We start from the raw sequence: 27,710 nt of genomic DNA on the forward strand, positions 1-27,710 counted from the left end.
TTTCACATGACAGACAATTTATGGCGTGTAGTTCTATGGAGGCATGCGAAACCACATGAATCACCAGGTGATGTTGGGGGGTGCGGGTGCGGGTGGGGGGGGGGGGGGTAGTGGCTTTTCTTTCTTTCTTTTTTTTAATCAAAAAAGCCTGAAATCTAGTGGAGCTACAGCAAAAATACGCACACGGTGAAATGAGAAGCTGCTGGACTCACAATTAATTCCTTCCTGCCTTAATCCAGACTTTGTTTAACAATGAATGGTATGCAGCCGTGTCAAAGCAGTTCATCACATACACACACATACTTTCCTCAGTTTGGGGAGTCGGGATGAACTAAGTGAGAACTCGGACATTTCTCATCGCATGATGAAATTATCCCTTTGCATTTTGGAACGAATTGGTGCCAAAGCAACGTCTGCTTCCATAATAAATATCACAGACGCTGATTGATTATTGAAGGATATATCGCGTGTTAAATTGTGCATGTGTTACTTCTACGTTGTTTAACCTGTTTGAAGTATGAGCGTGTGTGAATATTACACACATTTTCTTTTAAACAAAATAGGTCAAACGAAAACAAATGTCTCCAAAAGGGAGGAACGAATCTTGATGTGGACGTATACCGGCTTTGTAGCATATACACTTGATTTTATGGTAATGTGTGTGGGAGTCATCTATTATGTAAATACTGTCTCCACTGTTTCCAGAACATAAATGTAAATTTGATATTTGATACGAGTGGCAGCTTCCCATTTGTGTTGATTTATCCATCTCTATTATGTCTGTTTTATAGTAGCTTGAAATTTAAGGATAGCTGTATGATATATTTTGCCGGGGAAAACAGAATTGTTTTGATGACGGACATCATAGCTCATTTGCTGCCCATTTCCTGTCACATTTGGAGGCTTGTAAAAACAAGAGTTCCTGGTGAGTAAGTCGAAAGCAGCGAGGCTGAATTCACCTCAGCCCTGTCCTAGCCAGCAATCACAGCCCATAACTCCCACTGCTCCTAGCTGCGGGGTGGAGAAGAGGAGCTGGGGACTGAGCGGCTGCAACTGGCAGCACACTCACCGCGAGCCGCGTCTGAAGCCCACGCCAAACCTGGCCGGTCCCAGCGGAAAGTGCCATTTTCTGCAAGACTGAGTGAAAGCCTGCTTTCAGCCGAGGAGGGAGCTTGTTAGGCTGTTCTCTCTCTGCCCACTCCTCGTTCAAAGGGAGCAATGGGACGTTGGAGGAAATCCCACGGAGCTGAAAAGTAACTCAGTCAAAACAAAGGCTCCTGTCAGGACCGGAGCCCACAACCGTTTTCACACATTGTTCTCCCTGCGAAAGGTGTGTGCAGTCACTTTAGGTATTAAATAATAGTGCTCAAGTTAGAAAGAATATTACGCGACTCGCTTTAACTTCAAAGATATTGCAATATTCCCCCCCATGTGCACACAAACACAAATGTGACAACATTCATGCAAGGTAATACAGGGAAATACACATTCTTTGGTTTGTGTCCACCATTTTCACAGCAAAACAACATCAGATCACTGTCATATTTTTCTAAAAGTGCATTTAAAGTGGATCTAGGCCAAGCTGTGCTCACATTTCCCTCTGCCACCACATGTGGTAACTATTTCAGATGGTCTGATGGTCTTCTAGGCTGAACATTTTGAAATTTCGCCCCAAATCCAAATCTAAATTTCGGGTAAAAAAAAAAGAAATACAGACCTATTTATATGAATGGGTGGAGAGTAGGGCTGAACAATGAATCAAAATATTATCAAAATCGCAATAGAAGATATTTCTTAAGGCCAAAATGTGTGTCAAGTTACCATTTTAGATTAAATATTGTCCCGACCTTTACACATCATATTCTACAGACTGAAGAAAAACGTATTTGTTTCTCACAGATCAGCACAAATAAGCACACAGTAATCATTTAAAATTGAAATGTTAAAAACATGATTAACATTTTAAATCTAATTTGTCTGATCTGAACACAAACCGACATGTAGAGCTGCAACTGAGGATTCATTATATAATCGATTAATCAGATGATTATTTTCTCGATTAATCAATGAATCGTTTGGTCCATAAAATATCAGAAAACCTTAAAAAATGTTGTGTTCGTCAAAGGATTATGTACAACAACACAGTACAAGACCCACCTACAATACCTATACCACAAAGTGTCACCAATATTGCTTGTCCATCCCTTGTCCTAATCAGTCCTGCATGTAACATATGATAGTGGTCTCTGTGTTTTTTTTTCTCCCCTTGTCAAACAGAGGGGTTTGAGGATGAAGTGTCATTTTACTCAGAATCCATAAATAGATCGTGCAGAGCATATCCCCCATGGAGGTGAATGCCTATCATGTTAGCAGAGCTGAGGAGGTGCTAACCTGCTGCTGGCAACCTCCACACTAAACAATACTTGTTAGGGAGAAACACAGAAATTGGATCACTGTTGTGTGAAAAGTGAACTAATGTTATGTGGAGTAAAAGACAAGAACGCGTAACACAATCTAATGGTTATTGTTGACAAGTACAGGTTCCCTTGACAGACTTGCATTACGAGTAATTGAGTAACAACAGGGATGTCTTAAGTGGGACACACCTGATTCTCAATAGGTACAAGTGTCAATCTGAAAATGTTTAAATTCAAATTCAAGATGTTTTCCCCATCCGCTTTTAATCTCCTTCTGTCTTTTTTCTTCTTTTAAAAAGATCAGCTGCTCTAGAAGAATGTTTTGAGTGTTTGGTATTTTGATTTTTTAACAGCTTTAAAGAGTTACCCAAGACATAGAAATGAAATGAAATATTGCTGGGCAGCAGTTAACCCAGGCCTGACTACAACTTAAGTCAAATTGTTATTTAAAACTTAATTAGAGTCAATAGAAAACACACCTTGCCTTACCTAAATAATAACTTTTTTGTTTGTGAAGTCACCCAAATTCAGCAAAACTTGAACTTAAATGGTATAAAAACAAAGTTAAAATGCTCTTAAAGTATTTCCCAAAATAGCAGCAGAGCATTTCGCTGAACAAAACCAAGCTATATTGCTTTTAAATTGTTCACTTTAGCCAACATAAGCCACTATGTGTTGTTGCTTCGATGTCAAGATTTTAATTTTAGGAGGAATAATGTGGCTGAGCTTAGAGTCTCATTTTAAAATTGACTGTAGATTTGTTTGAAGTGACAAGGCCCCGACGTTTCTACCCAATCGTTGCCAAAAACCTGCAACAAATTATCTGATCCCATCTGTCCTTTTACAGGCGTAATCATCCCAGAGTTAGAACTTAAATACAGGTTTGGTCTTGCGGTTAACAATGTGTAAAAATTACATGCATTAAGCCAGTGTCAATTACAGAAACCTCAGCCTCGCTATTAGCAGAGAGCAAAGACGCCACTATTTTAAGCACTCGACACTGTACGCGACATGATATTCACCTGCACTCGTATCGAAGAAGTCAGTCGCGAACCAAAAAACATCCCGAGGCGTCAAACGAGCCACCCGAGAAACCACTAACAATTCTGCTTCCTTCCGAAAACACCCTCCCCAGCAATGTAAAAGCCCAAGAGCTATGCCAACGCACATTAAGACAAAAAGACAGGACAGTTAATATAGTCTTGGCTACCTCGATGTGCCCTGCAGTCATATACCTATTGTTGTCGTGCTCTTTTGAAGCCTGGGAAAAATATCAAAGTGTTGCAGACTGACAGAGCTTTGAACAATTAGACTTTGGCTCAGTGACAGGAAAAAAAAAATGGGATGGAGAGGTGAAAAAGAGGAAGACTGACAGACAATGAGAGAAAAAGATGAACGTGTGCATGTGTGTGAGTGATTTTCTGAGTGATGGGGGAGGCACAGAGAGAGAGAGAGAGAGGGACCTCAGTTATTACTCTACTGAAGCATGACAGCTTGACAAGGAAGCCTCCATTTGAAGCGTGACAGGAAGAAGCAGGTCCTGGCACATGAGTGAACCGCTGCAAACATGCAATACGGACACACACCTACGCACACTATACTGTAGCCGTGCTCAGGAATGTGAAGAACTGTGTCGCAAGACGGACCCGCGCACTGAACGGAAGACAAGACAAGGCCCGAGTGGATGCCAAGGACGTCCGTTCATCCCGTTTCCAATAGGAATGAACCCGTCAAAGTGGTTATCCTCTATCTGACAGACAGAGTGGGTCATGAGGAGAAGGAATGGCAGAGTAGAGCAGTAAAAGGAAAGGAGAGCATTTTGGTCTCGCTGCAGCCTGCGCTGCTCCCTTGTTCCCAGCCAGTGCAGGAAATTAAGAAATAGGATAACATCAAAATATGTAAGCCCTATCATCCCGAGCACACCTTCCCAAAAGGCCACAGAGAAGCCAACATAGGGTTTAACTTTTTGAGTTTTAACAAAAAATGTATGAAAGACGAGTACAGTAAACGCGCTAATTGTCGAGAGTGGCCGGTCTGCACTGCTTCCCGTCTAATTCAGATCGAACAATTAAAGCCAGGAAAAACAAATGGATCACATTTTGTGCGTCACACAAATGACGCATAGAGTGCAATGCTGACAGACTCTGCATATGGGAGCGAAACGTATTTAAAACTATTGAAACAAAAGATATAAAGACACGTCAGAGACATAAACTTGAGTTGGCATACACTATCATAGCAAATACACACCACTAGACAGATTGTGTGTAAACTATGTTTCAGGAAGTTCGACATTTCAACACGCAACATACACTATATACTAGAACATTTACTTTTGATCTAAAGACAGCCCACTCTACCACTAAGCCACCAGTGAAGAAGTGAGGGATTTCATCACGTGTGGTGTGAAACACTGTTTTGTGTCACAGCAGCCTGCAGATAGCAACTCAAAAGCAGTAAAAACTTTCTCAGCTTTGTTAAGAAATCTGGATCTGACGTTGCTAATAACCCAAATTGACCCTACTTTGTTTAATGTTCCCTAAAATAAATGGGATCGAGATGAAAAGAGTGAAATAAAATAAATGTGTGAGCCATTTTCACAGATTTATATCCTCAGCAGAAAGGACACGAGTATAGAGAGAGAAAGTGGAAGAGAGAGAGAGAGATGCTGGGTGGGCAGCTGCAGCAGGATGGTGGCGTAAATATGGAAACCGGAGCAAAAAAGTGTGAGAAGAGGAAGCTCGCATGCAAGGGTTTTGGAGCAGGTGAGGCTGCTTCCCTCCTACTGGGCAGTGATTACTTTTGGCTGAGGTCCATCGAGCCTGCAGCTAGAAAAACATTATCTATGGCTCAGTAAATTCCCTTTTATTTGATTTCATCCCTTTCCTTTTTTTTATTTTTTTCCTGAGTGAGAGATTCTATGGTTCCGTGACAGAGGCCCATAATGCATGCACACTTTAAAGCACCACCCCCAAGTTTGAAATATCCCCTCATAAATCCCACGGTAGGTTATAAGTTGTGTGTGTGTGTGTTGCGCGGTGTTACCATGGGGGAAAGTACATTTGTGGTGTGTAAATTTATGTATCGTGCCATTATCGGGGAAGCAAAACCCAAAAGCGCCGATTCATTTACTGCGGGTTCACCGATGTGCACACACCATTCACTGACTACACATAATTAGTTGCTCAGTGTTGTATGCGGACACTTATTATTAGTAATAAATGGCATTTTCTCACTGTAATATTACCAGTCATTTTTAAGCAGGGGAGTCATGAAATCGTACTGTTAAAAAACGACGAGTATTATTCTTTTTTATTACGGCTCTTTATAAACTGGGGATGTTTATGGGATACACTCATAAAGGGTAAGAGGAAAAAACGTGCACATGGATATCAGCTGGGTTTCATTCCTCTCTTCTTCTTTTTTTTTCCCCCTTCCCGCTGCTGTCTTCACCGAGACATGGGGAGCTCATAAAGAAGCCGAGCGAGAGAGAAAAAAGAGAGAGAGAGGATCTGGGTGATGTAATTTGCTCTTAGCGTCAGCGAGGAGCAGCGTGGTGATTTAGCAGGAGTGTGCTGAAGACATGACAGAGACTAATTGCTTTCATTAATCACGTTTCTCAGGGCCCTTTCCCGAGGTAAACTAATTGAAATCCTCTTACCTGTCAGGACGCCAACCATTGTGCGCCCCGGCTGGGAGGAGGGGCCGCGGCGTGGCGGGGAGAGCAAAGGTGCAGGGAGAGAGTGCAGGGAGAAGGAACGGACAGGAAATGAAGCTTTAACTACAAATAAACCATGTCTTTGTCTAGACAAATCTCTTTTCAAGCCGTAATGCTCTCTGAAATGTGTTAATGTCATGTAAAGTCTTTCAGGGGGCTGCGGAGCGGAGGAGAAGCCAAGAGCAAATGTGGCTCGGGAAGAAAGGCTCTTTTCCAGCATAAAATACCAAATCAAATTATTCCCTCAGCCCAGCTGCCAGTGGCGTCGGAGAGAGAGAGAGGCTTTAGGCCTTAATACCTTTGTGTGACAGGGGCCATTACTGAGGCCCCTTTATGGTGGAGCACAACAGAGACATCAGAACAGTCCCGGCCTCTGCAGACAGACGGAGGGAAAGACAGGCAGACAGTGAAAAGAGAGAGGAGAGAGTGGATTGTAGGAATCAATTAAAAACTGGAGTGGTGAAAAGGCAGCCATGTGTGTGTGTGTGTGTTTGTGCTGCAAAGAATTTGCTACATGTGTTTATATCCACAGATGAAGAGGACGAGGTTTTCAGTGGGATCTTTGCGCACGGAAAGCAGAACTTTTTCCTATATTTTGAGTTAGACGCTGTCGAAAATAACTGATAAATGACATAAAGGCCTTTTAAATGTCTAACTAAATACATCACCCGCTTATACTACATCTCTGGTTTTTGTCTCACTGCATAGCACTCGCTGGTATAACAGATCCTTTTCCATATTTTATCATGTTTCCACGTCTGGAGTCTTCACCCAAAAAAAGAGACTTGAGTCAAAACACACGGAGAAAAGGGACCAACTATTTTTAAAACATAACCAATAGCAGTTTTTCCGCCTTTACTATTCCATATTTTTCATAAATCTTGGGGCAAAACACTTTGTTATGTAATTATTAACTTAAGTCATATAGATAGTGATTATAGGATATGGTCTTTTCCTATGATGATATATTCTGTACCCGCCAGTCAGTGGGGCTTTGGATTTAAAGAAGTGGTCACAACACCTGCATTTAAGTACACACACACACGCACACCTTTTTGGCAGAGGTATTCAGGAGTTGCATAGAGGACAAATCCAAAAGTGATTGCCGTGTGAAAGGCCCTCCTCCTGCCTTGAGAGTGCGTCTCCAGTTACGAGGTCACAGACAATTAGAGAGAGAGGATCAGACAGCCCTGCTGTTGTCATGGTGCTGCAGAGTGACTCTCTCTCTCTCGGCCTCTACACACAGACACACACACAGAGACACACAATTGTACACTTATACACACACACACACACACACACAAACACTGATACGTTACATGAAACATGTACAGACATTCCCTTGCGAGCTCTTTGATCATATACAAAATACTAATATCCATGTTTGCAGAGCTGAAAACACTGGTACGCACACATTCACACACACACACACACACACTTGCATAAACAGTTCACTGCCCAGGACCGCCATCAGTTAACACCTTGCACTTCCTCTTCCCCCACATCCCTCCTCATCCCCCCCGTCTCAGACAAACACTGCCTCAGGCTTCAAGAGCAGACATTTTTCAAGAGGTGAAAATGTAATTTAAGGTTCTGGAATGGATTTATTTGCCAAGAGAAAAAAAAAAGATCTGTTGATCTGCGGGGTGTTCACTGCTTCCTCTTGTCAGTGACTGCACTGTCTTCCCCTTGTGCTGCAGCGAGGAGGAGAAGGGCCTGCAGGGACAAGGGCCGACTCCAGATCTTATCGCCGCTACCATCCCATATTAGGTTACATTTATTTTTTAATTTAGCATAGTGGGAGACAAGTCTGCATTCACAATGAAAGCCTTTATGATCCGTGTCATCTCAGTGCCAGGGATAAGTATTCCTCTTCATTGTAATGGAAAGGATACCCGTCCAAACTCTGCAGGCTTTGAGTAATGGGAACATCACAAAGTCTCATAAAGGGATTTGAAGCCTAAAACAATGCAGTTGTGGTGAGAACGTGTCAGCGGAGTGTCGACTGAGCTCAGTGCTAATTTGCAAGCTCTCTGACAATCGACGTTGTGCGGAAGATTAGTAACATTTGGTGTTCTCTGTGATCTAGGCCAAGCGACTCCTGTTGCTGGGCCACATATTCAGTTCTCCGTGACAATAGAGGCAGATTTACTGGTCTGAATTCATAGATATTTTGTTTATTATTTTAAACAATAGATCTTTGATATTACACAGAGGGAAATAAAACAATATTTCTTCGCCTGTGCGTCATCTGCTCATTGAACCGCAAATCAGTTTAGTTTATTCATACAAACTTTTCTAATTCTAATAATGAATAATCCAATTTGTTTTTAACATACTGCTTATACAGAAGAACTATGTGCTCATTTTTACAGGACAAACTGTCATTCATACATCACTGTCCTGGTCTCTTTCTCATTCTGACCCTCACAGTGTAAGAGTAATAGGCCTAGCAGCTTTTTGTCAGGAATAATATCCCTCGACTGCGATCAGTGCTGAAGTGAATTTGCTATATGGCCAAACAGTCCTGAGCAGCTCATGAACTAACTCAAACAATTAACATAGTGAACCCTGTCAATGCTGTGATTTTGTGGGCTGAGGAAGAATCATGAATTATGGATTGAGTTTTAAATAGCCCCGTCTGTTTTATTCGGCCTATGGGATGGAGGACTTAAAAATATGCACGTAGCAAGACTTCATACCACAGCTGAGTGTCGACTGCTGCTGGCCGTGTGGAAACTCAAAGCATTATATTTGGTTCAACCTCTAACACTGGGAAAAGAAGTGGGACAGACCAATCAACGGTAGCAGATCCATGGTATGTCTGTGTTACAAATATTTTTTTTGTAAAACACGCCAACTATGACTACCTGATTAAAGGTTTGAGGGTGGACAGGGGTGGCATAGAATGGAGGGCATGGCAGCGGGTGAATGTAGGGTGTGTGTGTTGGGGGCAGCTGGGGGCACAGGGGAAGGGAAGTGGGTGAGGTGTGGGTTAAAAGGGGGAGCTTGGTTTCCTGTTCCCCAAATTCCCAGCTCCTGTCTGCAGAACAGGTACACAAAGCTTCCCTTGAATGTTTTGGAGAGGGGCGGTGGGATGAAACGCAGCTACTGATGGTTAACAGATCTGTCCCCCGTGGACGACCCCCCCCTCCGTTCCCTCACTGCTCGCCAGTGCTGCGTTTGTTTACACTCTCCCAAGCCTTTTTAGCATTTTCAGGCCAGGCCAGGAGACTTGGCGTGGCTCCACGCTGCTGACTACCATATTCCCAGACAAGAAATGTCACTTACCACTTTGCTCGCCCTCATCCGTCAGTTAAACCCTTTGTAATCCCCCAGAAGAGCAGAGTCACCCAGGATATAGAATATATTTCTCGTGTAGCAGTGGCTCCTTGCCCCACACTGCCCCACCATCCCCTCTGTGACCCTGCCCACAACACGGCAAAGCAAAGAAACCATTTCAGCCAACCATTCCTACTGGGAAAGTGCAGCATTTAACGACTCTCATGTGACTCTTTTACAAGATAAGGGCCCCTCTTGATTGTTACACTTCATGAAAAGACATTTTTTTGTCAGATATCAGTCACCCCATGGAGATAAATACAATTTCTATGGTGCCGTTTATAGCTTTAAATAATTTGAACAGTGACATATCAGGGTTACTGTGGATCACCCCCAGGCCTCACTATGTATATCAGCATCAACATTTCATTCACTCTCATAGATGGCAGCAGATATCTCCAGTGTGAGGGTGTAAAAATGAGATCAGTGTTGAGCTAACGTCTTCTCATTTACTACTCCCTGAAGGAGTAATGAATTACTACTACACTATGGAAGCTTTAAGGTCAAAGATGTCATGTTTTTTCTTTTTTATCAAAGTACATGATATTGATATCTGAATAGACAACTTTTTTTGGCTTACACATCTTTACGATGTTAAAACTGATTGAATAGTGTAATGAGGTTAGAAAAATGACACCCAACATGTTTATTGATCTACTTCAAGCCGGTCCTTAACGTTTTTTCTTCCTCTTTGCCACAGGGACAGGGAAAGAGACGACATTGTTTATGGCACAAAGAAAGTGCATTATTTCGTATCCAAAACACCGCAGAGCATTGCGTTCAGTTGCTATCATGTTTTTTCACGCAGGAGTGCCAATTATGACACAACACCAGCTCAGTGTTCTCAACAGTTCCTGCCAGGGATACAAACATTGTCTGTTGACCCTTTAATACATTAAATGTGGGACACACTGCTGCTAACTGGCCACTTTTTGGAGGTGCTAAGTTGTACCGTTCCAAAAAAGCAACAAACAAAAAAACAACAACCCACAAAGCTTTCTGATTCGGCCAAAGACTCCAGCAAATATTGTTATTGCAAAGTCACAAATATGCATGGAGCACTCCAGTGACACAGATGCCACAAAGAGTGAATTATTGAAATGAAAACGACATAAATTACTGAAAGGTGTAATCGTGAGCTTGATAAAACTGACCCAGATGCAATTTCTACCTTCATTACTGTAAGGTATGATGTCATTGTCAGGGGAGCACAACCATTTTGGTTCATGCTAACAACAGAAACTAAATGTCTTTCTTTCAAGGATTAACCCTCACAGAGCAAAAGCCAAAGACAAGCAGCAACAACAGCATGCACTTCAAGCAGCAATATAAATAAATCACGTCTTACCTTTGATGGTTTATCATCATAACTCACTTTTTGGTGTATAATTCCAGTGATAACAGCTAATCCAATGTCTATGTGTTACTTTGGGATAATTCCGGCCTCTTTCCGCATGTTTTGTCAACAGGTGCAGCTGTGAATTGAGTCCCCTACTGGCGCGAACCACTTCTATAGTTCCACACGTGGGGAATTGACCAAAACAATTGAGGGGCGGGGTTAATGTTGCTTTCTGTCATTTCTATTGTCCCTAATAGTTTAGAAGAAGTGTCCATCATTATTAATATATTATATATATTATATTATATAAATTGGCCAATGGGTTAACAAGATAGCAAAGGATTGTGCAATTAGGAGCTTTAACAGTTCTACATTAAAAACATAGATTAAAACGCAGGCTTTACATACAACATTTATTCCAGATAATGTTCAAATGCAGTGCTACGGATTGCTAGAGATGTTTGGTTTCATATGCATGATGATAAATGGGATATTAGCATTAAAAATTGGACCTTAAGTTATTGGCAGGTATTTTTATGGTCCATCATTATTCATTCCAGGTAAGTCACATCAATAGTGATGTGTACACCTTTGCAAACATCTCACAAGTGTTACCTTCATAGAGCTTATTCATAAAGTAGTTGTAGAGATATATTGTATTCATTTGAGTTATATGTCATTTTTGCCATGTGTGCACTGCTTCGTAAATGAATCCACTAAATTATTATGTAAAATCCTAATTCTCAAATTATATCGTGCTCCTTGAGTCAACTTAGATATCCGTGGAAAAAAATGTAATACTCCAATATATGTGGTCATAGCTGCAGCCATAAAATAAAAATAATTAAATGAATTTTCTCTCCAAGTACCCTATCCCCATTCATGTTGCCGTTTTTATGTCCTGAAATACTACTACCTTTCGAAACAGGGTTCACCTTTATTTCATTTCTACTCACAGAAAAAAGTTAGAGGCAAAAGAAAACATTACCCATGACTTATCGAGCAAAAACAAGCCATGGTGGGACGCGAGGCTGTTTTATTAACCGGATGACTTTGAGTTTATTAAACTGGCCAAGAGGCTCCTTCTCCTGCCAAACGACAGGGAGCTTGGCCCAAGTTCGACACCTAACTGGTCCAATTAACACCCGAGAGCCAGGTCCTTACACACACGCACACACATGCAGTTACACATTTAAGGACACACACATCCACGTAAACACACACACAGAACATACAGGGAGGTCTGAAAGGGCGGCAGCAGCCAAAAAACTAACCTCAGGGACTCAGTAGCTTATGGCCCCCGAGTTAGCTAAGAAGTTATGCATGTGCACTCTTGCTCACTGTTGTAGGGTGGCCTTAGCTCACTCTGCCACTCACCTTCAAATGAAGTGGTGCAGTGGGCCCAGTAAATATGAGAATACGAGGAGTGTGTGTGTGTGTGTGTGTGTGTTTGACCACAGATGCAGGTGGAGCTACGATGTGGTTGGGCAAACAGTGAGTGCCGTTCCAGCTCGGCCCTGAAAACGCCACTCAGCTCAAATACAACAACCCTGCAGTCGTGGTGAGAGGTTACATCGAAAGTGTGCCTTCGTTGCCGAATCCGCTGCAGTCAATAAAATAAATGCTTCAACTTCCATGATTAAACAAACAAAAAAAAAACCCCTCTGCAAACAGGAAAATAAAAACCCAACCCAGCAGACTAGAGTTAGATTTCAACATGTTTCTGCTTTATGATTTAATCACAAATGCGTTGCAGCAACTACTGCTGAGCCAGTGTGGGATAGATACATGATGAGGGACTCCTACAATGAATCTTAGGCTTTATTGAAACAGCATGGATTTTGTCAAAACAACTACATCTGGTAAAATTACACTTAATTTACTGTTCTGGTTCCTAAAGACCGAACACAATCAACCCTTTTCTTATCTTGTGGATACCTGGAAACGTATGTAACTGACCCTCTCTGACCTCGACATGGCACAAGACAGTGTGTAAATCTCAAATTCTCCACCAAAATGCATTAATAGCATTGTCACAGCGTAGACTCACTAGGGAATGCCTCATCTGTGTGGGACAGGCATAGTTGTGGACACCCCAGCCCCTTTGATTTGACACTGCTGGCTGGGATCCCTGGCATCTACAGCGCCCTGATTACCAGCTGTCCTTGTCCCACTCTCCCTGTGAAATCCCAGTAACTGAGAAATAAACAAACAGTAAACAAAGGGCCTAGTTTAGCACCATTGCCCGCCACAGCATGACAACAGGTCTGTCACTCTCGCTGCCTGCCAGGGGTAACTAAGCACTGGAGAGCAGAGAGAGAGAGAGAGGCCTTTTGCTTCATTTTTTAAAACCGCTGGAGGAAGAACTGCAATCAGCGACAGTTGGTTTGTCTGTCGTGCCTCGAGACAAACATGCGTGAGCCAAACCAAGAGAAAAGAAATACAGACTGAACCAATCTAACTGCGTATCGCTCTGGTTCTTAGATTGAGCAGAAACTCTTCTCTTGCTGCTCAGTTAAAGACGACGGCTTTGACTTTAATTCTCCCCTCCCTCTCTTTCTTATTGTTTCAATCTGTGGACATCTGCTCGCTACGGAGACAAATTCCCCTAACTTGAGACACATTAGCCACCAAGTGGAGAACACAGGCCTATTAATAGGCTTCCTGCTCGTAAAAGAGATGTGGCAGATCAGGTTTTTTGGGGGGAGTTTGATATGCATGTAATACAATATTAGTTCAATTGTGATGCACCGTCAGAGGCCCCTTCTATGGAAATCTGCATGAAATCACTGTCTGGGCACAGTCGTAAATCACCAATGGCGTTGTTTATTATTGCAGTACAGTTTTATGGACGGCGGGCGCTTTGCCGGGACGTCCCGGAGAGGAATGCCCAACAGAGGACCTGCAAGGTAATGGCCTCTTTATTTCCACGGAGGAGGTTGATGTGAGTTCAGTGACGATCAAGCCGCCAGAGAATAACACGGTAACTGCTGAGGCTGATTAAAGCACTGAAGCACCTACTGTGTATCTATTAACGTAAGCTCATGACATGTTCACGAAGCAGCCACTGGAACCGCAACATAGGAGATGGACAGAACTCGCAAGAACTCAAACTTCTGGATTGTGAGTCAGGTACATGACACAAGCCAAACAGACACAATCTAGCTCTTATTTTTATTCCCATCTGTTCTGTCGGAGCAGCCAGTGTGGCTGGCCAACATGCCACAACACCCACTTTTTCTTTCACAAAATGTCTGGTCTGGCTGTGTCTGATTTACACTGCCAGGTCTCTGAGCATCGGGAAAACTTATCAAAGAGAACAGAGCTTTATTCTGTGCTACAGAGCGAGATGCACTCCTCTCCTGGACCGAGAGCCAGCAAGGACCTCAGACGCTACTTAGTCTTTCAGCTGTTCGGAAGTGGGAAAAGCACATTTGGGGTCACTGTTGCTGGTACATTCCAGCGGTAGCAGTCCGACTTTCCTCGTCTAGGCTGGCAGACGCACACACACTCTTGGACATCACTCCCACTCCACAAAACACAATTGATATTAAACGGCTCTAAATAAAATTCCACGGATGCTTAATTCTCCAACGCGGTTTTGGAGGCCCAACGCTTTCTTCCCTGTCCAGGCTTTTGTTACACACTGGACTCTCTTAGCTGTGACCACCTCATAAAATTGGCCTCATAAATATTTTTCATGTGTTATTTAAACGAACCCAACTCTCTATGACTTGGAGTGGTTAGATATATATGTAAATTGTGCATGGAGGCTCCTGCAGACATACGCTACAAGCCTGGAGCTGTTCCCCCGTGTTTGGCTGGACACTGGCTTGGCTTCAGGAGCCTCAAGAATGTATGACGCACGTTAGACATTGTTGAGGCTATCACGGAAAAAAAAAATGCGCCCGTTTTTCTCGCAGGGTAAAAAAAATATCTAAAATATCAGAAACCACAAAAAATGTAAAGAGCCCTTGCTTGCTTCTTAAAGTCACATGCGCTATTCCTAACATAAGTCAGAGCGTTATGTAAGTATGCTTGCAATTTAGATGTTGCCTTGATGTAAAAAAGTATTTTATAGCAGCTATTGTGTGGATTTAAAGACGTGATTAGCATGTGGGTGTCGAATGTTTGGTCTAGACTTGCAGCAGCTCCAGTTTCTATTTGCTTCCTACTAGGATTAATGGCTGAGGCCTGTGACATCAGTGTCAGTCTCTGGACATTAGTGGCACATAGTCATGCTATTCCAGAAATAAGAATAATACACAATGGAAAGATATGAAAATATACAACGAAAGCGTTAAAGAAGTTGTCAGCTTTAGGTTCAAATGGGGGAAAAAAAAAAAAAAGCTCAGAAAGCGTTCAACAGTTCACAAATCAGTTTTATTAATTTAAACACAATCAAATAATAATGTCAAAAAAAACATCTGTACACATATTTTGCAGACACAACAATCTTTTGCGTTTCACAATGAGGCCCATGTAGTGTAAAGTATTTCCAGTTTGCATTTATGATTGCAACATAATTAAAAAAAAAAAAAAAAAAAAGCGTACTGTATGAATCTATAAAACATTTCCTCTATTTACCTACCATTACCTTGATCTAGCAGCAATATGTAGATACCCTGCAGCACAGGGGGGAGAAGTTGTTTTGAGTAGATGGGGGAGGTGGGGGTGTAAGGGAGAAGAGAGAAACAGAGAGGGATCCAAATTGAAATGTAAAGGCCAGCAGTGACCATGTGCAAAGGAGGAAAAAAATTAGAAACACGAGTCGGTTTCTGCTTAAGAAATTCACAGTCGATAGCACATGTCCTGTATGTTCACAAACCCCTCGAAGTTAGTGGCTTTTCTCTAAACGTTAATTATGGTTTCCCCATCCACAGATGTAAAAGCGCTATGGAAAGCACTTCATGTAGTTCAGCGACTTCAAAAAAAAAAACACACACAGGGACACAGAATGTATTTTCAACGTCGAAATAAAAACACTACATCATACAAAATTACGCTTGCTGTACAAGAGTTTTCATAACGCTTGTATAAAAGATAATAAAACCTATTCAAGCCTGCTTATTTAAATATGAGATTTATTCAAATTTTCCCGTCGTAAACGGCTCCGGCGGGCGGCAGCAAAACTGCCACGTGCCGTTTTCAAAAAAAGTTAAGTTTGCGTTCAAATACATGGGGGTCAGGGCTGCAAGCTGGTGAAATGCCGCGAGGACACAAGTTGTGAGCTACCTTTCTGAATAACTACAAGAAAACATAAATATTTCTTTCCCTGTGAAATTTTGTCTAAAAAGGACTTGGAGTTGAGGAGGTCGACCTGTTCTGCTATTTCAAGCTGTGACTGATAGTTTCCAGTAAGGATGAGACACATCACAGAGTCAGATGAAGAGTCATTGACACTTGACATCCATGCTTTTGGTCTTGACAAAACAAAACAAAAACTCTTTTATCACAAAATCCCATTATCTACACATTTGTTTACTGAACAAAACGTTAACACATCAACACTTCCGGGCGTCGCCGCACAAGCTCATGTGCGATGGGACGCCTTTTTTTTTTAATCTTTTATTTCACTTCCATGAAGAAGCATTGCCGCCTTTCAAGAGCATGTACCTAAATGAATATAGGAAGGAATAGTCCAGTGATTACAAACTTACACACACACAAAAAAAAGAAAAGATTTCCTCTGTACACGATTGTCTCAGCATTGTAAATAAAGTTTTTTGTCATTTTCTTAAATTATTAGAAAACCCCCTCTCTTGTTTCTTCCATAAATGTCTTCCTCTCGCTGCGGCGGAAATGAATAGTACTTTGTAAAAAGGCACAAGTCTTTTCATCGTCGAGGTGCCTTCTCAGCGGCACGGCGCCGCTCACAAAGTCTCCGTTCATAAATAAGAAGCCCGGGACGCCCCGGGACGCCCCGGGACGACAGTTAACAGAGGAGCAGTCGCTTTGTCTGTCTGTCCCATGACAGAGCGGAGGATAAAAAGTAGGTGACAGATAAGGGAACGGGAAAGAGACGGGAGGTGACGAGCAGAGGTTTTAAAAAGAAGGGGGGGGGGGTGCGGAGAAATGTCACCACCAGTAGTCAAGGGCCTGTGGTTTTTACTGTAGCTGAGTTCTGTGGCGAGGTGAGGCGAGGCGAGGCAGCGAGGCCATCAGTAGCTCTGCTCTCCTCACAGGTGTGAACCCTGACAGAGTCCCGGCACAAACAGGAGGCCGTAAAACACTTTGACAGCTTCAGAAAGCAGCCAATTCACAGTAACCAGGGCAAGCAGCTGCAGCGCCGTAAATTCACCTCTCTCTCTCTCTCTCTCTCTCTCTCTCTCTCTCTCACACTCTCTTTCTCTCCCTCTCCTTCGCTTCCAGAAAAAAAAAGTTTAGGGTTAAGACGAAGTGTGACCGTATGTCAGCACATTAACCGTGTGCTCAGCCTTCTTTTTTTCTTTTTTCTTTTTTCCATTCACCTTCTCCTTTCCTTCCTGTGAAGTGGAAGACAGACGCCAGGCAGCGCAGGGGGGGGGGGGCTTCTTTTTTTTTCTGAGCTGTGGAGTCTGCGGCAAAGCATGGGGATGGGGCTGGAGGGCGAAGGTGAAAGGTTGCAGGGTGTGCTGAGGTGGAGCAGGGTGTACGATTGTTGGTGCAGTGCTACAAGTACTCCAGGTCGAGAGCGTGGTGGAGGGCCATGAGGTCTGAATGGCTGGAGATCCTCCAAAAGGGCATGTTGTGCTGTGGACGGGGAAAAAAGAAGCATCATACTATATTAAGTTTTATTATCATTAAAAAAAACACAAATGTTAAATATTTTTTAAGCGTGGAATTATAATAATAATCCATTTCTTTCACTCATTTATTAAAAGAAAATAAATTTTTCAGGCTACAGATTAGAAAACTATCGATTTATTACTTTTCTCTGTTTGACACAGTTGAGATGCTGAAGAAACCAGTTCATTGTGGTTTTAAACTTAAAATAGACACACAAACATTATGCAAATGTCACGCAGAACACACAGCAATTGTGTGTAATGTCTCAAAGTGTGTTTGCAAACATGAACCTTTGATATATCCATAAAAAAAGAAAATTAAAATCTTACTATATATTATATATTTGCTATGGAATTCTTGCACAGCAAATTAAAAACACATATTTAAAAAAACAAAACTTATTTGACTTTAAAGAACTGAGATAGACATTTTCACTTTAAAAAATACAATTCACTTTTAAAATATAAAAGGAGGATTTACACTGCAGCTTTGACGGTGAATAAACAACGTAAAACTGGTTCGACCATCTTTCTGCTCGCAGCTCTGCAGCTTAACATCACATCTGTGCCTCTCACTTAGTTGCACATGTGTGATATTTTACCACCAAACCACCAACCAGTGCCTTCTGGACGTCCATCTCCTGCCTGCTGCTGTGTGTTTTTAGCACAGTTGGTTCACAAGCAGGAGGACGGAGAGAAACCCGAGTCGCAGAGAATGAAAGGAGCTTGTCAGGTAGAGTCCTGGGCTCCTCCAGTGTGTGGAGCCCATTACCCTCCCTTATCAAAGGTATGGCCTCTCCCAGGCATATGTTCCGCTTAGGAGAGCCTGCACTGACCCTTAAAAAGCTCTTTGCTTTTTGTTTTGTAAATTGTCTTTGCTTTTAAGTTTAAAAGCAGGAGATGTTATCTCCGCCTCCTCTCCCTGCCAATGGTAATAACTGAAGGCGGAATTGTTTCAGGGATTTTTTCTCTTTTCCTGAGGTGAAGGAATGAGGGCCCCGAAAGAACTTTTAGACGTCTTGCTTTTGTAGTTCCACGCAGCGTCACGTCGTATATGTGCCTCCTGACGGGTGAAATTGTTGTGTTATTACACGTCCTCTCTGATGTTGACACAGAAACCTTTTACCGCATGGCGTGTCGTGGGACTCTCGCACCGAGAGGGGGGGAGAAAACGCCTCAACCTTCCATCAATGTCACACTCCAACAACTCAAGACTGAGTAAAAATATTTGCATCTTTTTCCTGCAATCATTCCCTCAAGACTATTTTCCCAGGGCACATTTGCTTTCCATAATAACACAGGGCTATTGCTTTACACACTTATCCGGGGTAAAGGTTGCTACGTCTTCTGAATCGCCGCCTAATCACTCTTCATCTGTCCGCACGCTTCTGCCCATTGTTTACTGAGAAACAGGTGAAAAAGGAGCTGGAGGCTTTTCAAAGGGAAACTCCACGTCTTCTCTCCGACACCGTGGCTCACCAGACCTGTCGGCCAAATATGCTCCTGAGCCGCTGATTAATTTGCTAATGAATATGTGTTTTGCTGCGTGCTGCTTGCATGTGGCATTTGGTTTGCGTCCAAAACCTGACAGGAGGCTCCGAATACACAAATAATCCGGCAAGAGCCGACAAGCAACGCGGAGAGCATGCAAATCCTGCGATTCACCTGAACCGATACCGTCATGTTCCCTGAGAAAGGCGCAGGAAAACGTTGGCTGTGAGCCCTTCCTGATCGGTCTCGTGCTAACAAGCCCGCCATCGCGGTAAATATTCTATTTTCATCAACAATGATTTAAGTCTCCTTTATGCGTGCTCTATTTACGACGGGCCTTCAACGGGCCTGAAAGGGCCTGTCTAGCGTTACACATACGGCATTCATGCTGCTCACGGCAGCGAGCTGGAATATATAATTATGCCATCTTTGCCGTCCCCTGCTCTGTAAACCTGAGATGGTGGAGGAAGAGCCCTGATTACACACTACAGACTCTTGCTCTTGTACTTGGATGAACTATAAGAGGATAAACGCATGCAAGTAAAGGAGGACTGCGGAGGAGGAGAGCTGGAGCACTGATTACTCTCTTTGCGTCGTTACGGCAGGTATGTTTTCTGCTCCGTAGGCATTCGCAGTGAACTCTCGACCTTATGGAAAGCAATCACAAGTCCAAACATTATCATTTCTCCTCGCTCCGTGTCCTTCTGATTAATGCTTTCACCACAAGACACAACTGCATGCATTACACCGAGAGCTCTTACCTTTTTGGAGCCTTGCTCCTCTTCCACGCCATCTCCAACAACAATGTAAACAACTTTCCTCCCGAACCTCTGAATTACTCTCTCAAAGCAGCTCTCCTTCCCTGTGAAGGAGCGGATAGAGAGATGTAAGTGGAGCGTTGCATGGATGCAAACAGACACACACGTGCAAACGTTTGCAAAGACAAACGGGAAAAGGCATCAAGTTGATTCAGAGGCGCGGGGCGACAAGAGCCCCCTTTTAAAAACACCACAAACACAAACCGGGGGCTGAGTGTAAACACTTGGAGCTCAGCATGAAGATGTGATAAGATCGGCACTTTAGATAAAGACAATTTGAAAAGCATTAACCCACTCCTTTATCCTCCTCAAGAATGGGAATTAAATCAGCTAGACAAGCATGCTGCAGGAGCTTTTTTTGAAAAGTGCCAAGGAACCCTGAGCTGAACCCTGAGCTGATGGGCCTGAAAATGGCACGGGAGTGAAGCTTGATGTTTATTTTGCATTTGAAACACTGAAGAAGGGGAAAGACCAGAGGAAAGAGCAGGGGGAGCTGGGGGGGAGGAGGAGGAGGAGGAAGAGGGGGGGGGTCCTGTTGCTGTGGAATGACATAAATGTGCAGAAGTGGTTTCATATGCAGAGACTGAGCAGGAGAGGCCTGGGGAGGCCCAGCAAAGGCCCAGCTCCAGAAAAATAATCCCAGGCTGATTAGGCCGAATCCTTCATAGAGGAACATCAACCCTCTCCGGTGACTGAATCTCCCACCCTGTCCACACCTCCGCCCTGTCACTGAGGTAGCATATGTGTCTTAACTGTTTACACTCACACTGCTAAAATAGCAAGGCCTCGTGATCGATGGTTGACAGAAGAGAGACACGGCGGACAAACAAAGGCACTCGCGCGCGCACACACACTTCCGGATATTTACCTATTTTGGTTGCGCTATAAATATTCTCGATGGGGAAGACAATTCCCAAGCCATAGAGCAAGACCTTAGCCAGGGCAGGGATGAGCTGCGTGGTGGTCACCAAGATATTCACACAGTTTGACCTGAATTAGAGAAGCAGAGGAGGAGAGAAAGAGGGGATGACATCAGTTTTAAATCACTCCCAGGGAGGACAAAAGAAAAACACGGCGTCTTGACAATGCGCACAAAAGCAATGTATCAGTTGTTCAAAACATGTTCTCAAAAGAAAGACTGTATCTAAAAGTCAAATCTCTTAACACACTTATTTTCCTAAATCAAAGAACGAAGCCTGTCCAAAGGACAAATTTGGAGCGTTGGTGTTTTCTTTAATAGCATGGGAGCATGGGGTTGACTTATTTACACCACATGCGAGTCTATGCATGTGCGGTGTGGGACTGGGTACAATTTTCCTCGCTGGAGTCCTACCTTGAGTGGATTAATGTTAGTGCTTTCAGTGCCAGTGTTAACCAGGAGTCCGTCAAGGCTTCAATTTCTGCTCGCAATTGCAACCAGGCTTCCCTTTTGGCTGGTCCCAGCAGACCTGAAATGCAGGGTAACATTGTTTGGGTTGGACCAGCCCTCTAAATACCACTGAAATTTTCAAAATTTACCCTGACCAAGTGCTGTGGCATATGAACTTTCAGAACACACACACAAACACACACACACTCAGACACACACACACACACACACTCAGACACACAAACGCTCACACATCACAATTTTTTTTATTTCTACTGGACAGATCTGTACAGAGCAGCGCTGCTTGCTGGGGATTACCTCCAACGTTATTTTTGTAGGTGGTGTAGATTTCTTTTACTCGTCTGTAGCGGAAGGCCAGTTTCCTCATCCAGTCCACGCCCCCTCGCACCCCTGTGGCCAGACACAGGTTGGCACTGGTCGCCGCTGCGTGGAAGCCGTCGGCGCCGAAGTTGTACGTGCTGAAATAGGAAAGCGAAAGAAAAATAAAATCAGTTGGTGCAAGCGACCTCCTTATTGATGATATTTATATACATCTATGTAGATGTTTGTGTGCTTACCTCAGATCCTGGCCATTGTCGTCGGAGGACACGTCGTCGATGTGTACCTGGTCACATTCCTGCAAAACAAGAACCAAAAAAAAATTTGATATTTGAGTGATGTGAAAAATTTCATTAGTCAGGAATTTGTGCCCCGGCCTGACACTTCTTTCCTTTAATCCTCCTTAACCTTGGCTTTTTGAATCACCTCTTTAATTTATGGTTTCTGAATGAGTCTGAATGGGTTGCAACCACTAGAGGGGTCCAAAGACATGCACACACACACACACACACACACACACACACACACAGACTTAACAAAGAAAAGACTAATCCAGCAATTTTTTACTGTCTCCAGTTTTGCATTTGAACAAACATAACAACATAACACACAGTAGAAGGATGCAGCCAAATACTGTGAATAAGGTGGTACTGATGGTCTGTGTGTGTGTATAGGTATGTGTGTCAGTGTGTGTGTGTGTGTGTGTGTGAGCATCTCTAGACATGTGTACACACTCCTCCTCCCCTCTGGGGGTGTTCCCGGCCGGGCTGGTCTTGGAAAGGTAGAGGGATTCTGCAGCTCTGCGCTGATTTCACTAGTACACAGTAACACAATCCAGACTTTCTGGTAAATGTAACCTACTAGAAAAATTGAACCTGATGCTAACCGCCAATGAAATTATGACCTCTGATTGCTGCTGCGCCACACACCAACACAGCCCCGGGGCCAGTCAGCCAGCCGGCCGGCCGGCAAGAGAGCGCAGGAGAAAGCAGACTAAAAATCTGTTATTAGTTTTCCATTTATAGGAACACTCCAGTGCCTCCCCCTTCCTCCTCCTCCTCCTCCTCCTCTTCCTTCTCCTGCTGCTGCTGCTGCTCTCTCTGCCCCGCGCAGCCAGCTTGCAAATGTGAAGGAGTCCTGCCTTGGCATTGAGATCAACACATTTCACACTGGACAAGGCAGAGAATCTAGTTAAGATGGCAACAAACGCTTCTTAGGCAACAGCCTGGTTAAGAGCAAAACGCTTTGAACCGATGGTGACACCCAGCTTTCGATTTTGTTTCCGTCGCCACTAATGTAGGACCAAAACAGAGAGAAGTGTCTAAAGGAATTTCACCAGAAAGCAACAGGTTTTCAAATTGGCCATGTCACTGCCAGAAGTTGGTCTCAACTGATTTAAGTTATGTGAGAAGTAATAATTGAATCTTGAAAGACTGAATTCCTCCATGCTCAAACTCCCAACTTTGGAAGCATTTTAAATTGAAGTTTCATCCGGCAGTTAAGACACCCAAACACAGAAAAGGACTTCCTTGTTTTAAGTCAATCTAACCGAGGCCAAATGCTGACGTTATTGCATTCCTCTCTAATGCTCGCGCAGGGTAAGGGTAAGGGCTTTGGACCGTAAACCTTTTTTATTTTACTGGTTCCCCTCTGAACAAATTTTTCATCTCCCTGGATTTGCGGGGAGAGGGAGGGGAGAGCGACGTGAGGAGAAACTCAAACCAGCTGTTCTTTAACAGAATTAAAATCTTGACCCCCAACCCCAGCTCTAATGCAGCCATTCTCTCGCCAAGCCTCTCCCAGCAAGCCCCGAGATCCAAAGAGGAAAAGACTTTGACCCCGTAAACCCTCTCCCCTCCTCTCCGGGGCTCCAGCACCCCGATAAGGGGGTGGGAGGGCAGAGAGGTGGATATGGAGGAGAGCGGCGGGGCAAACACCGAGTCCAAAGTGACCTCACATGGAGCGAGGCCTGTGTTCCAGAAGATGGACTGCCAGTTGGAGCTGGGGTGCAGGCGGGGGCTCGTAGCTCTGTCGGCCTAATCTGTTTCCAGACACTCACTAGCAAATCTTTAATAGATGAAGAAAGAGGCAATTTGTCCCGACGTGGTGATCATCTGCTGGGAACAAACTTGTGGATAATTTATGTTCACAAATTATCCCAGAAGTTTTCCTCAGAGCAGAGCGTGAGCCAGAAGTACAAGATGTGCTTAATTCCTTAAGTCGTGCAGGCATGTCTGTTTGTTTAGGAAAACAAAAGCCACCCCCTGGGTTAAGCACCACATAAAGCCGTATTTCAAAGACCTCCCATTCTGGTGCAAGTGAGTGGAATGCTTCTATTATCCAGTAATTACCCACTGATGAGTCCAACACAATCAGACAACTGCACAAGCCCCTGCCACCCCTTTCACGTCAGTACAGGGCCATTTATTCCCACTCCTTTCCTCTATCATTGCCTAATTACATGCTGTCTCCTGGTACCTTGTCGCGTGAAAACAGTTCCTCATTTCATTTCTCCTACGTCATGTGTTTCTCAAGAGTCCGACACCCAGCATGGATCAAAACAGTCATCCGAGAACAATATTACTCAGGCCGTCAATTATGGGCGTGCTCAAGGTGACGCGGCACAAAATTTAAACTGGATATACACAAGTATATTTGAGTGATTAGGACATAATAAAAGCTGCCTGATTATGAATGATTTCACTGATTGGCACATGTGCGTAAAGCTAATAAACACGGCAAACCATCGGCAAGTGTGTTAAAAACTCAGAAGTGTTTTGGGGTTGCAGTTTGAATTTTATCCTCTTCAGGACCTAATGAGGCAGAACGTCATTTCTGAGGAACTGGTTGAGTTAAGGGTTAACATTAGGGTTTAGGCATTAAATGGTTATGGTTAAGTCACTGCAGTGTCCTAAGAAGAATGGCTGCGCAAACCTGTGTGTGTGTGTGTGTGTGTGTGCTGAGAATAAAAGGAGAGGGCTGCTGGAAAACTGCACAGGCTCCAACAATTACTGTTCCCAGCTGGGGCTGGCATAAACCTCTGCACTGGCTCCCAGGGAGGACTGGAGAAGGTAATAGAGGAGGTGGCTGTGGGTAATGTCGTACAGTAAGCCTTACACATACTCATTAGGAGCCACTTCTGAAGGCCCCATAAACACCATAGAGCCATTGAACGGTGCAGGTTCAAGTCAGTTAAGCGCAGTCACAAGAGTCAAAGTGGTACAAGGAACAATGAGAAACAATTACAGGGGTGGATTTTTTTTTTTTTTACTAAGTGGTGGATTCAGTGGCTGAAGGTGTCAAATGAAAACCAGCGTTGTCGGACTGATGGATTATTAAATGTCCAAGAAACAGAACAGATTTGACAAATGCACCTGGAGCAAAAGGAAAGTAAAAACCCACGGTAATGTGTTTCTTTAAGAAATAAGTGCCTCTTTGTAATTAAACAACTCTTAGCAGTTAATAAGAATAATTCATAAGCACCAAACCTTCTGTTCAGACTGCACGTTGAAGAGAAATTAGAACAAAATGAAATATTGTGTCCGGCTAAAACCAGATTTAAAACCCCCCAAAACATATTAAAATCTAATTTCTCAAAGTTGGACTAACGCATGAGCAAGCGCCACATTTCCCATCCCCTGGCTTTGACCCGGAAAATAACAGAAGCAGCCAGTACAAGGAAGAAGAAGAAAACAGCAAAATCCACATTGGTGCTTTTTACGACTGAATGAAAGGAATGACATATTTGAAGTTAACGGATGGAAGAAAGACACGCAACAGCGCTCAAAATGCCACCAGCTAAAGTTGTTTTGTTCGGTGACGTAACACCTAATACTCACAGACTCACATAGTGGAGGGAAATGTACTGACTGTTAGATGGAAGCACGATTAAATGTCCAAAAACATCAAAACACAACAAACGCATCTGCCGCATAAGGAAAGTAAATAAAAAAACGTGTTTCATTAACAAAGAAGTCAATAAAAATAAAGTCACTTTCACATTCTAACTGATATAAGTGTTGTTTGTACAACACTAACAATAGGATGACGAGCCTTCAACGCGGTGACAAATTAAGGGGAACAGAAATCGAGGAATGTCTTGGAACCTTCCGAACATCTCTTTTTCGCTCTCTGTTCTCCTCTCGCCAAGCAAACAGTGGTCCCTCTAAAACCTACAATCACCACTAACTTGCACCAGATGTTCCTACTGTACTGCAGGAGTGAAGACTGTCCACAAGAAGCCGTCACAATTACTCCTTACGCAATCCCCATTTGCTGCATTTTTCAGTGACAAAACACAAACGCTTTATCTTTACAGGAAGGAGGGGAAACAAAGTGCACGACTGAAGCCAGGGCGAGTCCGTCGCTGCGTCGTTCACTCGCTCTCTTCCTCTTGCTGTCTCACCGCTGGTCTGCTGACAACTTCTCACCGGGGAGGAAGTTATCAGAGCCCTCTTTGTTCCTTTGGCATCTGTCATTAGGCAATCAGCAGTGTCGGACGGAGTCTTCCTGTAGCTCTGGATAGAGCTCAGAGTGGTGACTGCAGCAGTCAGAGCCAGACCTCAGCGTGTAACGCATGTTACCATCACACAGGAAGGGCCACACTATCTGAATTAACCTTTAGACCCCCTTTTCCCCCCCATTAAGGTCATTGACATGTGGACAGCAAGCTGCCCTCAGTCCCCTGCTTTCTTTCTCTCTCTCAGGTGAGCGGCCGGGGAGGGGGTGGGTGGTCAGAACCAGTGTAAGCGATAACAGCCGTCATCACGGCATTCTTTCTGACCCTACAGCCTAATGCCATGTGAAAAAGACTCATCCATGGTTCGCAGGTTCTCAATACTACCACTCCACCGGCAGAGGCTGTCATCCCCCCACACCCCCCTCCGCACCGTGGTCTGTGACCCCCAGCAACTTCCTTCTCTGTTCCCACCACAGGCACCCTTGTCTGGGGGAGAAGGGTGCAGAAGGCAGGAGGAGGAGGAGGAGGGGGGGAGCTGTGATTACCTGGGGGTTGAACACAGGATGTGGGCAACAAAGGAAGAGTTCTTCGAAACCCACTTCATTCCAATCCACAATCTGTGCTTGAACAGTCATGGAATTCAAACAGCAGCGCCAAACAAAGCACAGGTATAGAGCTGTCTATGCTGGTTTTACAAAAAAAAAAAGAAAAGAAAGAAAAAGAAATTACACGATCCCGAGGGGGGGATGCAGAGGTAAAGGCATGAACCCGGGCTGAATTTGAACAAAACGGTCTGCAGAGTGCCGTTATGAAAGTTGGAAAAGAAGTGAAAGTGAACTCCACAGGTAGCGTAGAGCAACACATAAATTGGTTACGCGTGATGGACGAGCTGCCCCTTATTATTTCCTATTTTTTGGCAATGCAAAAATAATGGCGCTCAAAAGAGAGCGCCATTAAATTCAATATCAAATCTCAGTCATTACAGAATCCCCCCCCCACCACCCCCTCCGTGCAACAACTGTATCAGCAGAGAAACAGTTCATTCCTGCCAAGGGAACGTTGTTTGGACAAATCGGTCCAACTGACTTCTCTCTTCTCGTCTGCCACAGACCATACTGGGCAGGTGCTCCGTCTTCTTTTAACTATCGATGGTAAGAAATCTTAAATATCATAATTTGTCACCAGACATGTTATTCTTTCCACGCACATGCTCCACTCCGATTGGCGCCTGCACGGGCTATGTTGTGATAATGGGTAAAGGCGGGGAGTAAGGTGGAGCAAAGATTGACCAAGTGGCTTTCAAACCTCCACTGTCTCTCTGTAGTCTCTCCAAAACACATCAGTGGCCCCCGCCTTGAGACCTGATGGAGTTGTGTCAAGGACGTGACAGAAGTGCTGCATCAGTGGCCAGGCCAATTAGGAAATACCCACATCACTGTGTTCAGACCTAAAGAAGAACATCTGACAAAACACGCCATGTAGCAAATGTTCACGTATACAGTTGCAATTTGGTTGAAGCAGTTATTTTGAAATGGGGGGAGAAAAAAAAAGGGACCGTGAAGTAGTTTCACTGGGAATAAAATCACACACACACACAAAAAAGAATTGAGGAAAATGAAATAAAAGCTAGCAATCATATGAAGTGGCAAGT

At 43.7% G+C, this 27,710-nt stretch overlaps 1 protein-coding gene and 1 long non-coding RNA gene across 17 annotated transcripts in view; both read right to left on the reverse strand.

Annotated features, from left to right (window-relative positions):
- The window catches only part of LOC131467280 (uncharacterized), a 29,315-nt gene extending 18,388 nt beyond the window's left edge, over positions 1–10,927 (reverse strand). The window contains exon 1 of the long non-coding RNA XR_009241486.1: positions 10,826–10,927. This is a non-coding gene — a long non-coding RNA (uncharacterized LOC131467280). The remainder of the gene's footprint in view (positions 1–10,825) is intronic.
- A 4,250-nt stretch (positions 10,928–15,177) lies between these two features.
- eya1 (EYA transcriptional coactivator and phosphatase 1) overlaps positions 15,178–27,710 on the reverse strand; it is a 63,135-nt gene continuing 50,602 nt past the window's right edge. For all 16 annotated transcript variants that reach the window (XM_058626464.1, XM_058626481.1, XM_058626569.1 and 13 more), the window contains 6 exons: positions 21,840–21,898; positions 21,580–21,740; positions 21,226–21,340; positions 20,761–20,882; positions 19,836–19,936; positions 15,178–17,548 (listed from right to left, as the gene is read on the reverse strand). In XM_058626464.1, coding sequence (XP_058482447.1) covers positions 17,468–17,548; positions 19,836–19,936; positions 20,761–20,882; positions 21,226–21,340; positions 21,580–21,740; positions 21,840–21,898 — 639 coding nt within the window. In that variant the 3' untranslated portion in view covers positions 15,178–17,467. The remainder of the gene's footprint in view (positions 17,549–19,835; positions 19,937–20,760; positions 20,883–21,225; positions 21,341–21,579; positions 21,741–21,839; positions 21,899–27,710) is intronic.

This window comes from Solea solea, chromosome 1 (genome assembly GCF_958295425.1).
Source record: "Solea solea chromosome 1, fSolSol10.1, whole genome shotgun sequence".
Classification (NCBI taxonomy): Eukaryota; Metazoa; Chordata; class Actinopteri; order Pleuronectiformes; family Soleidae; genus Solea; species Solea solea.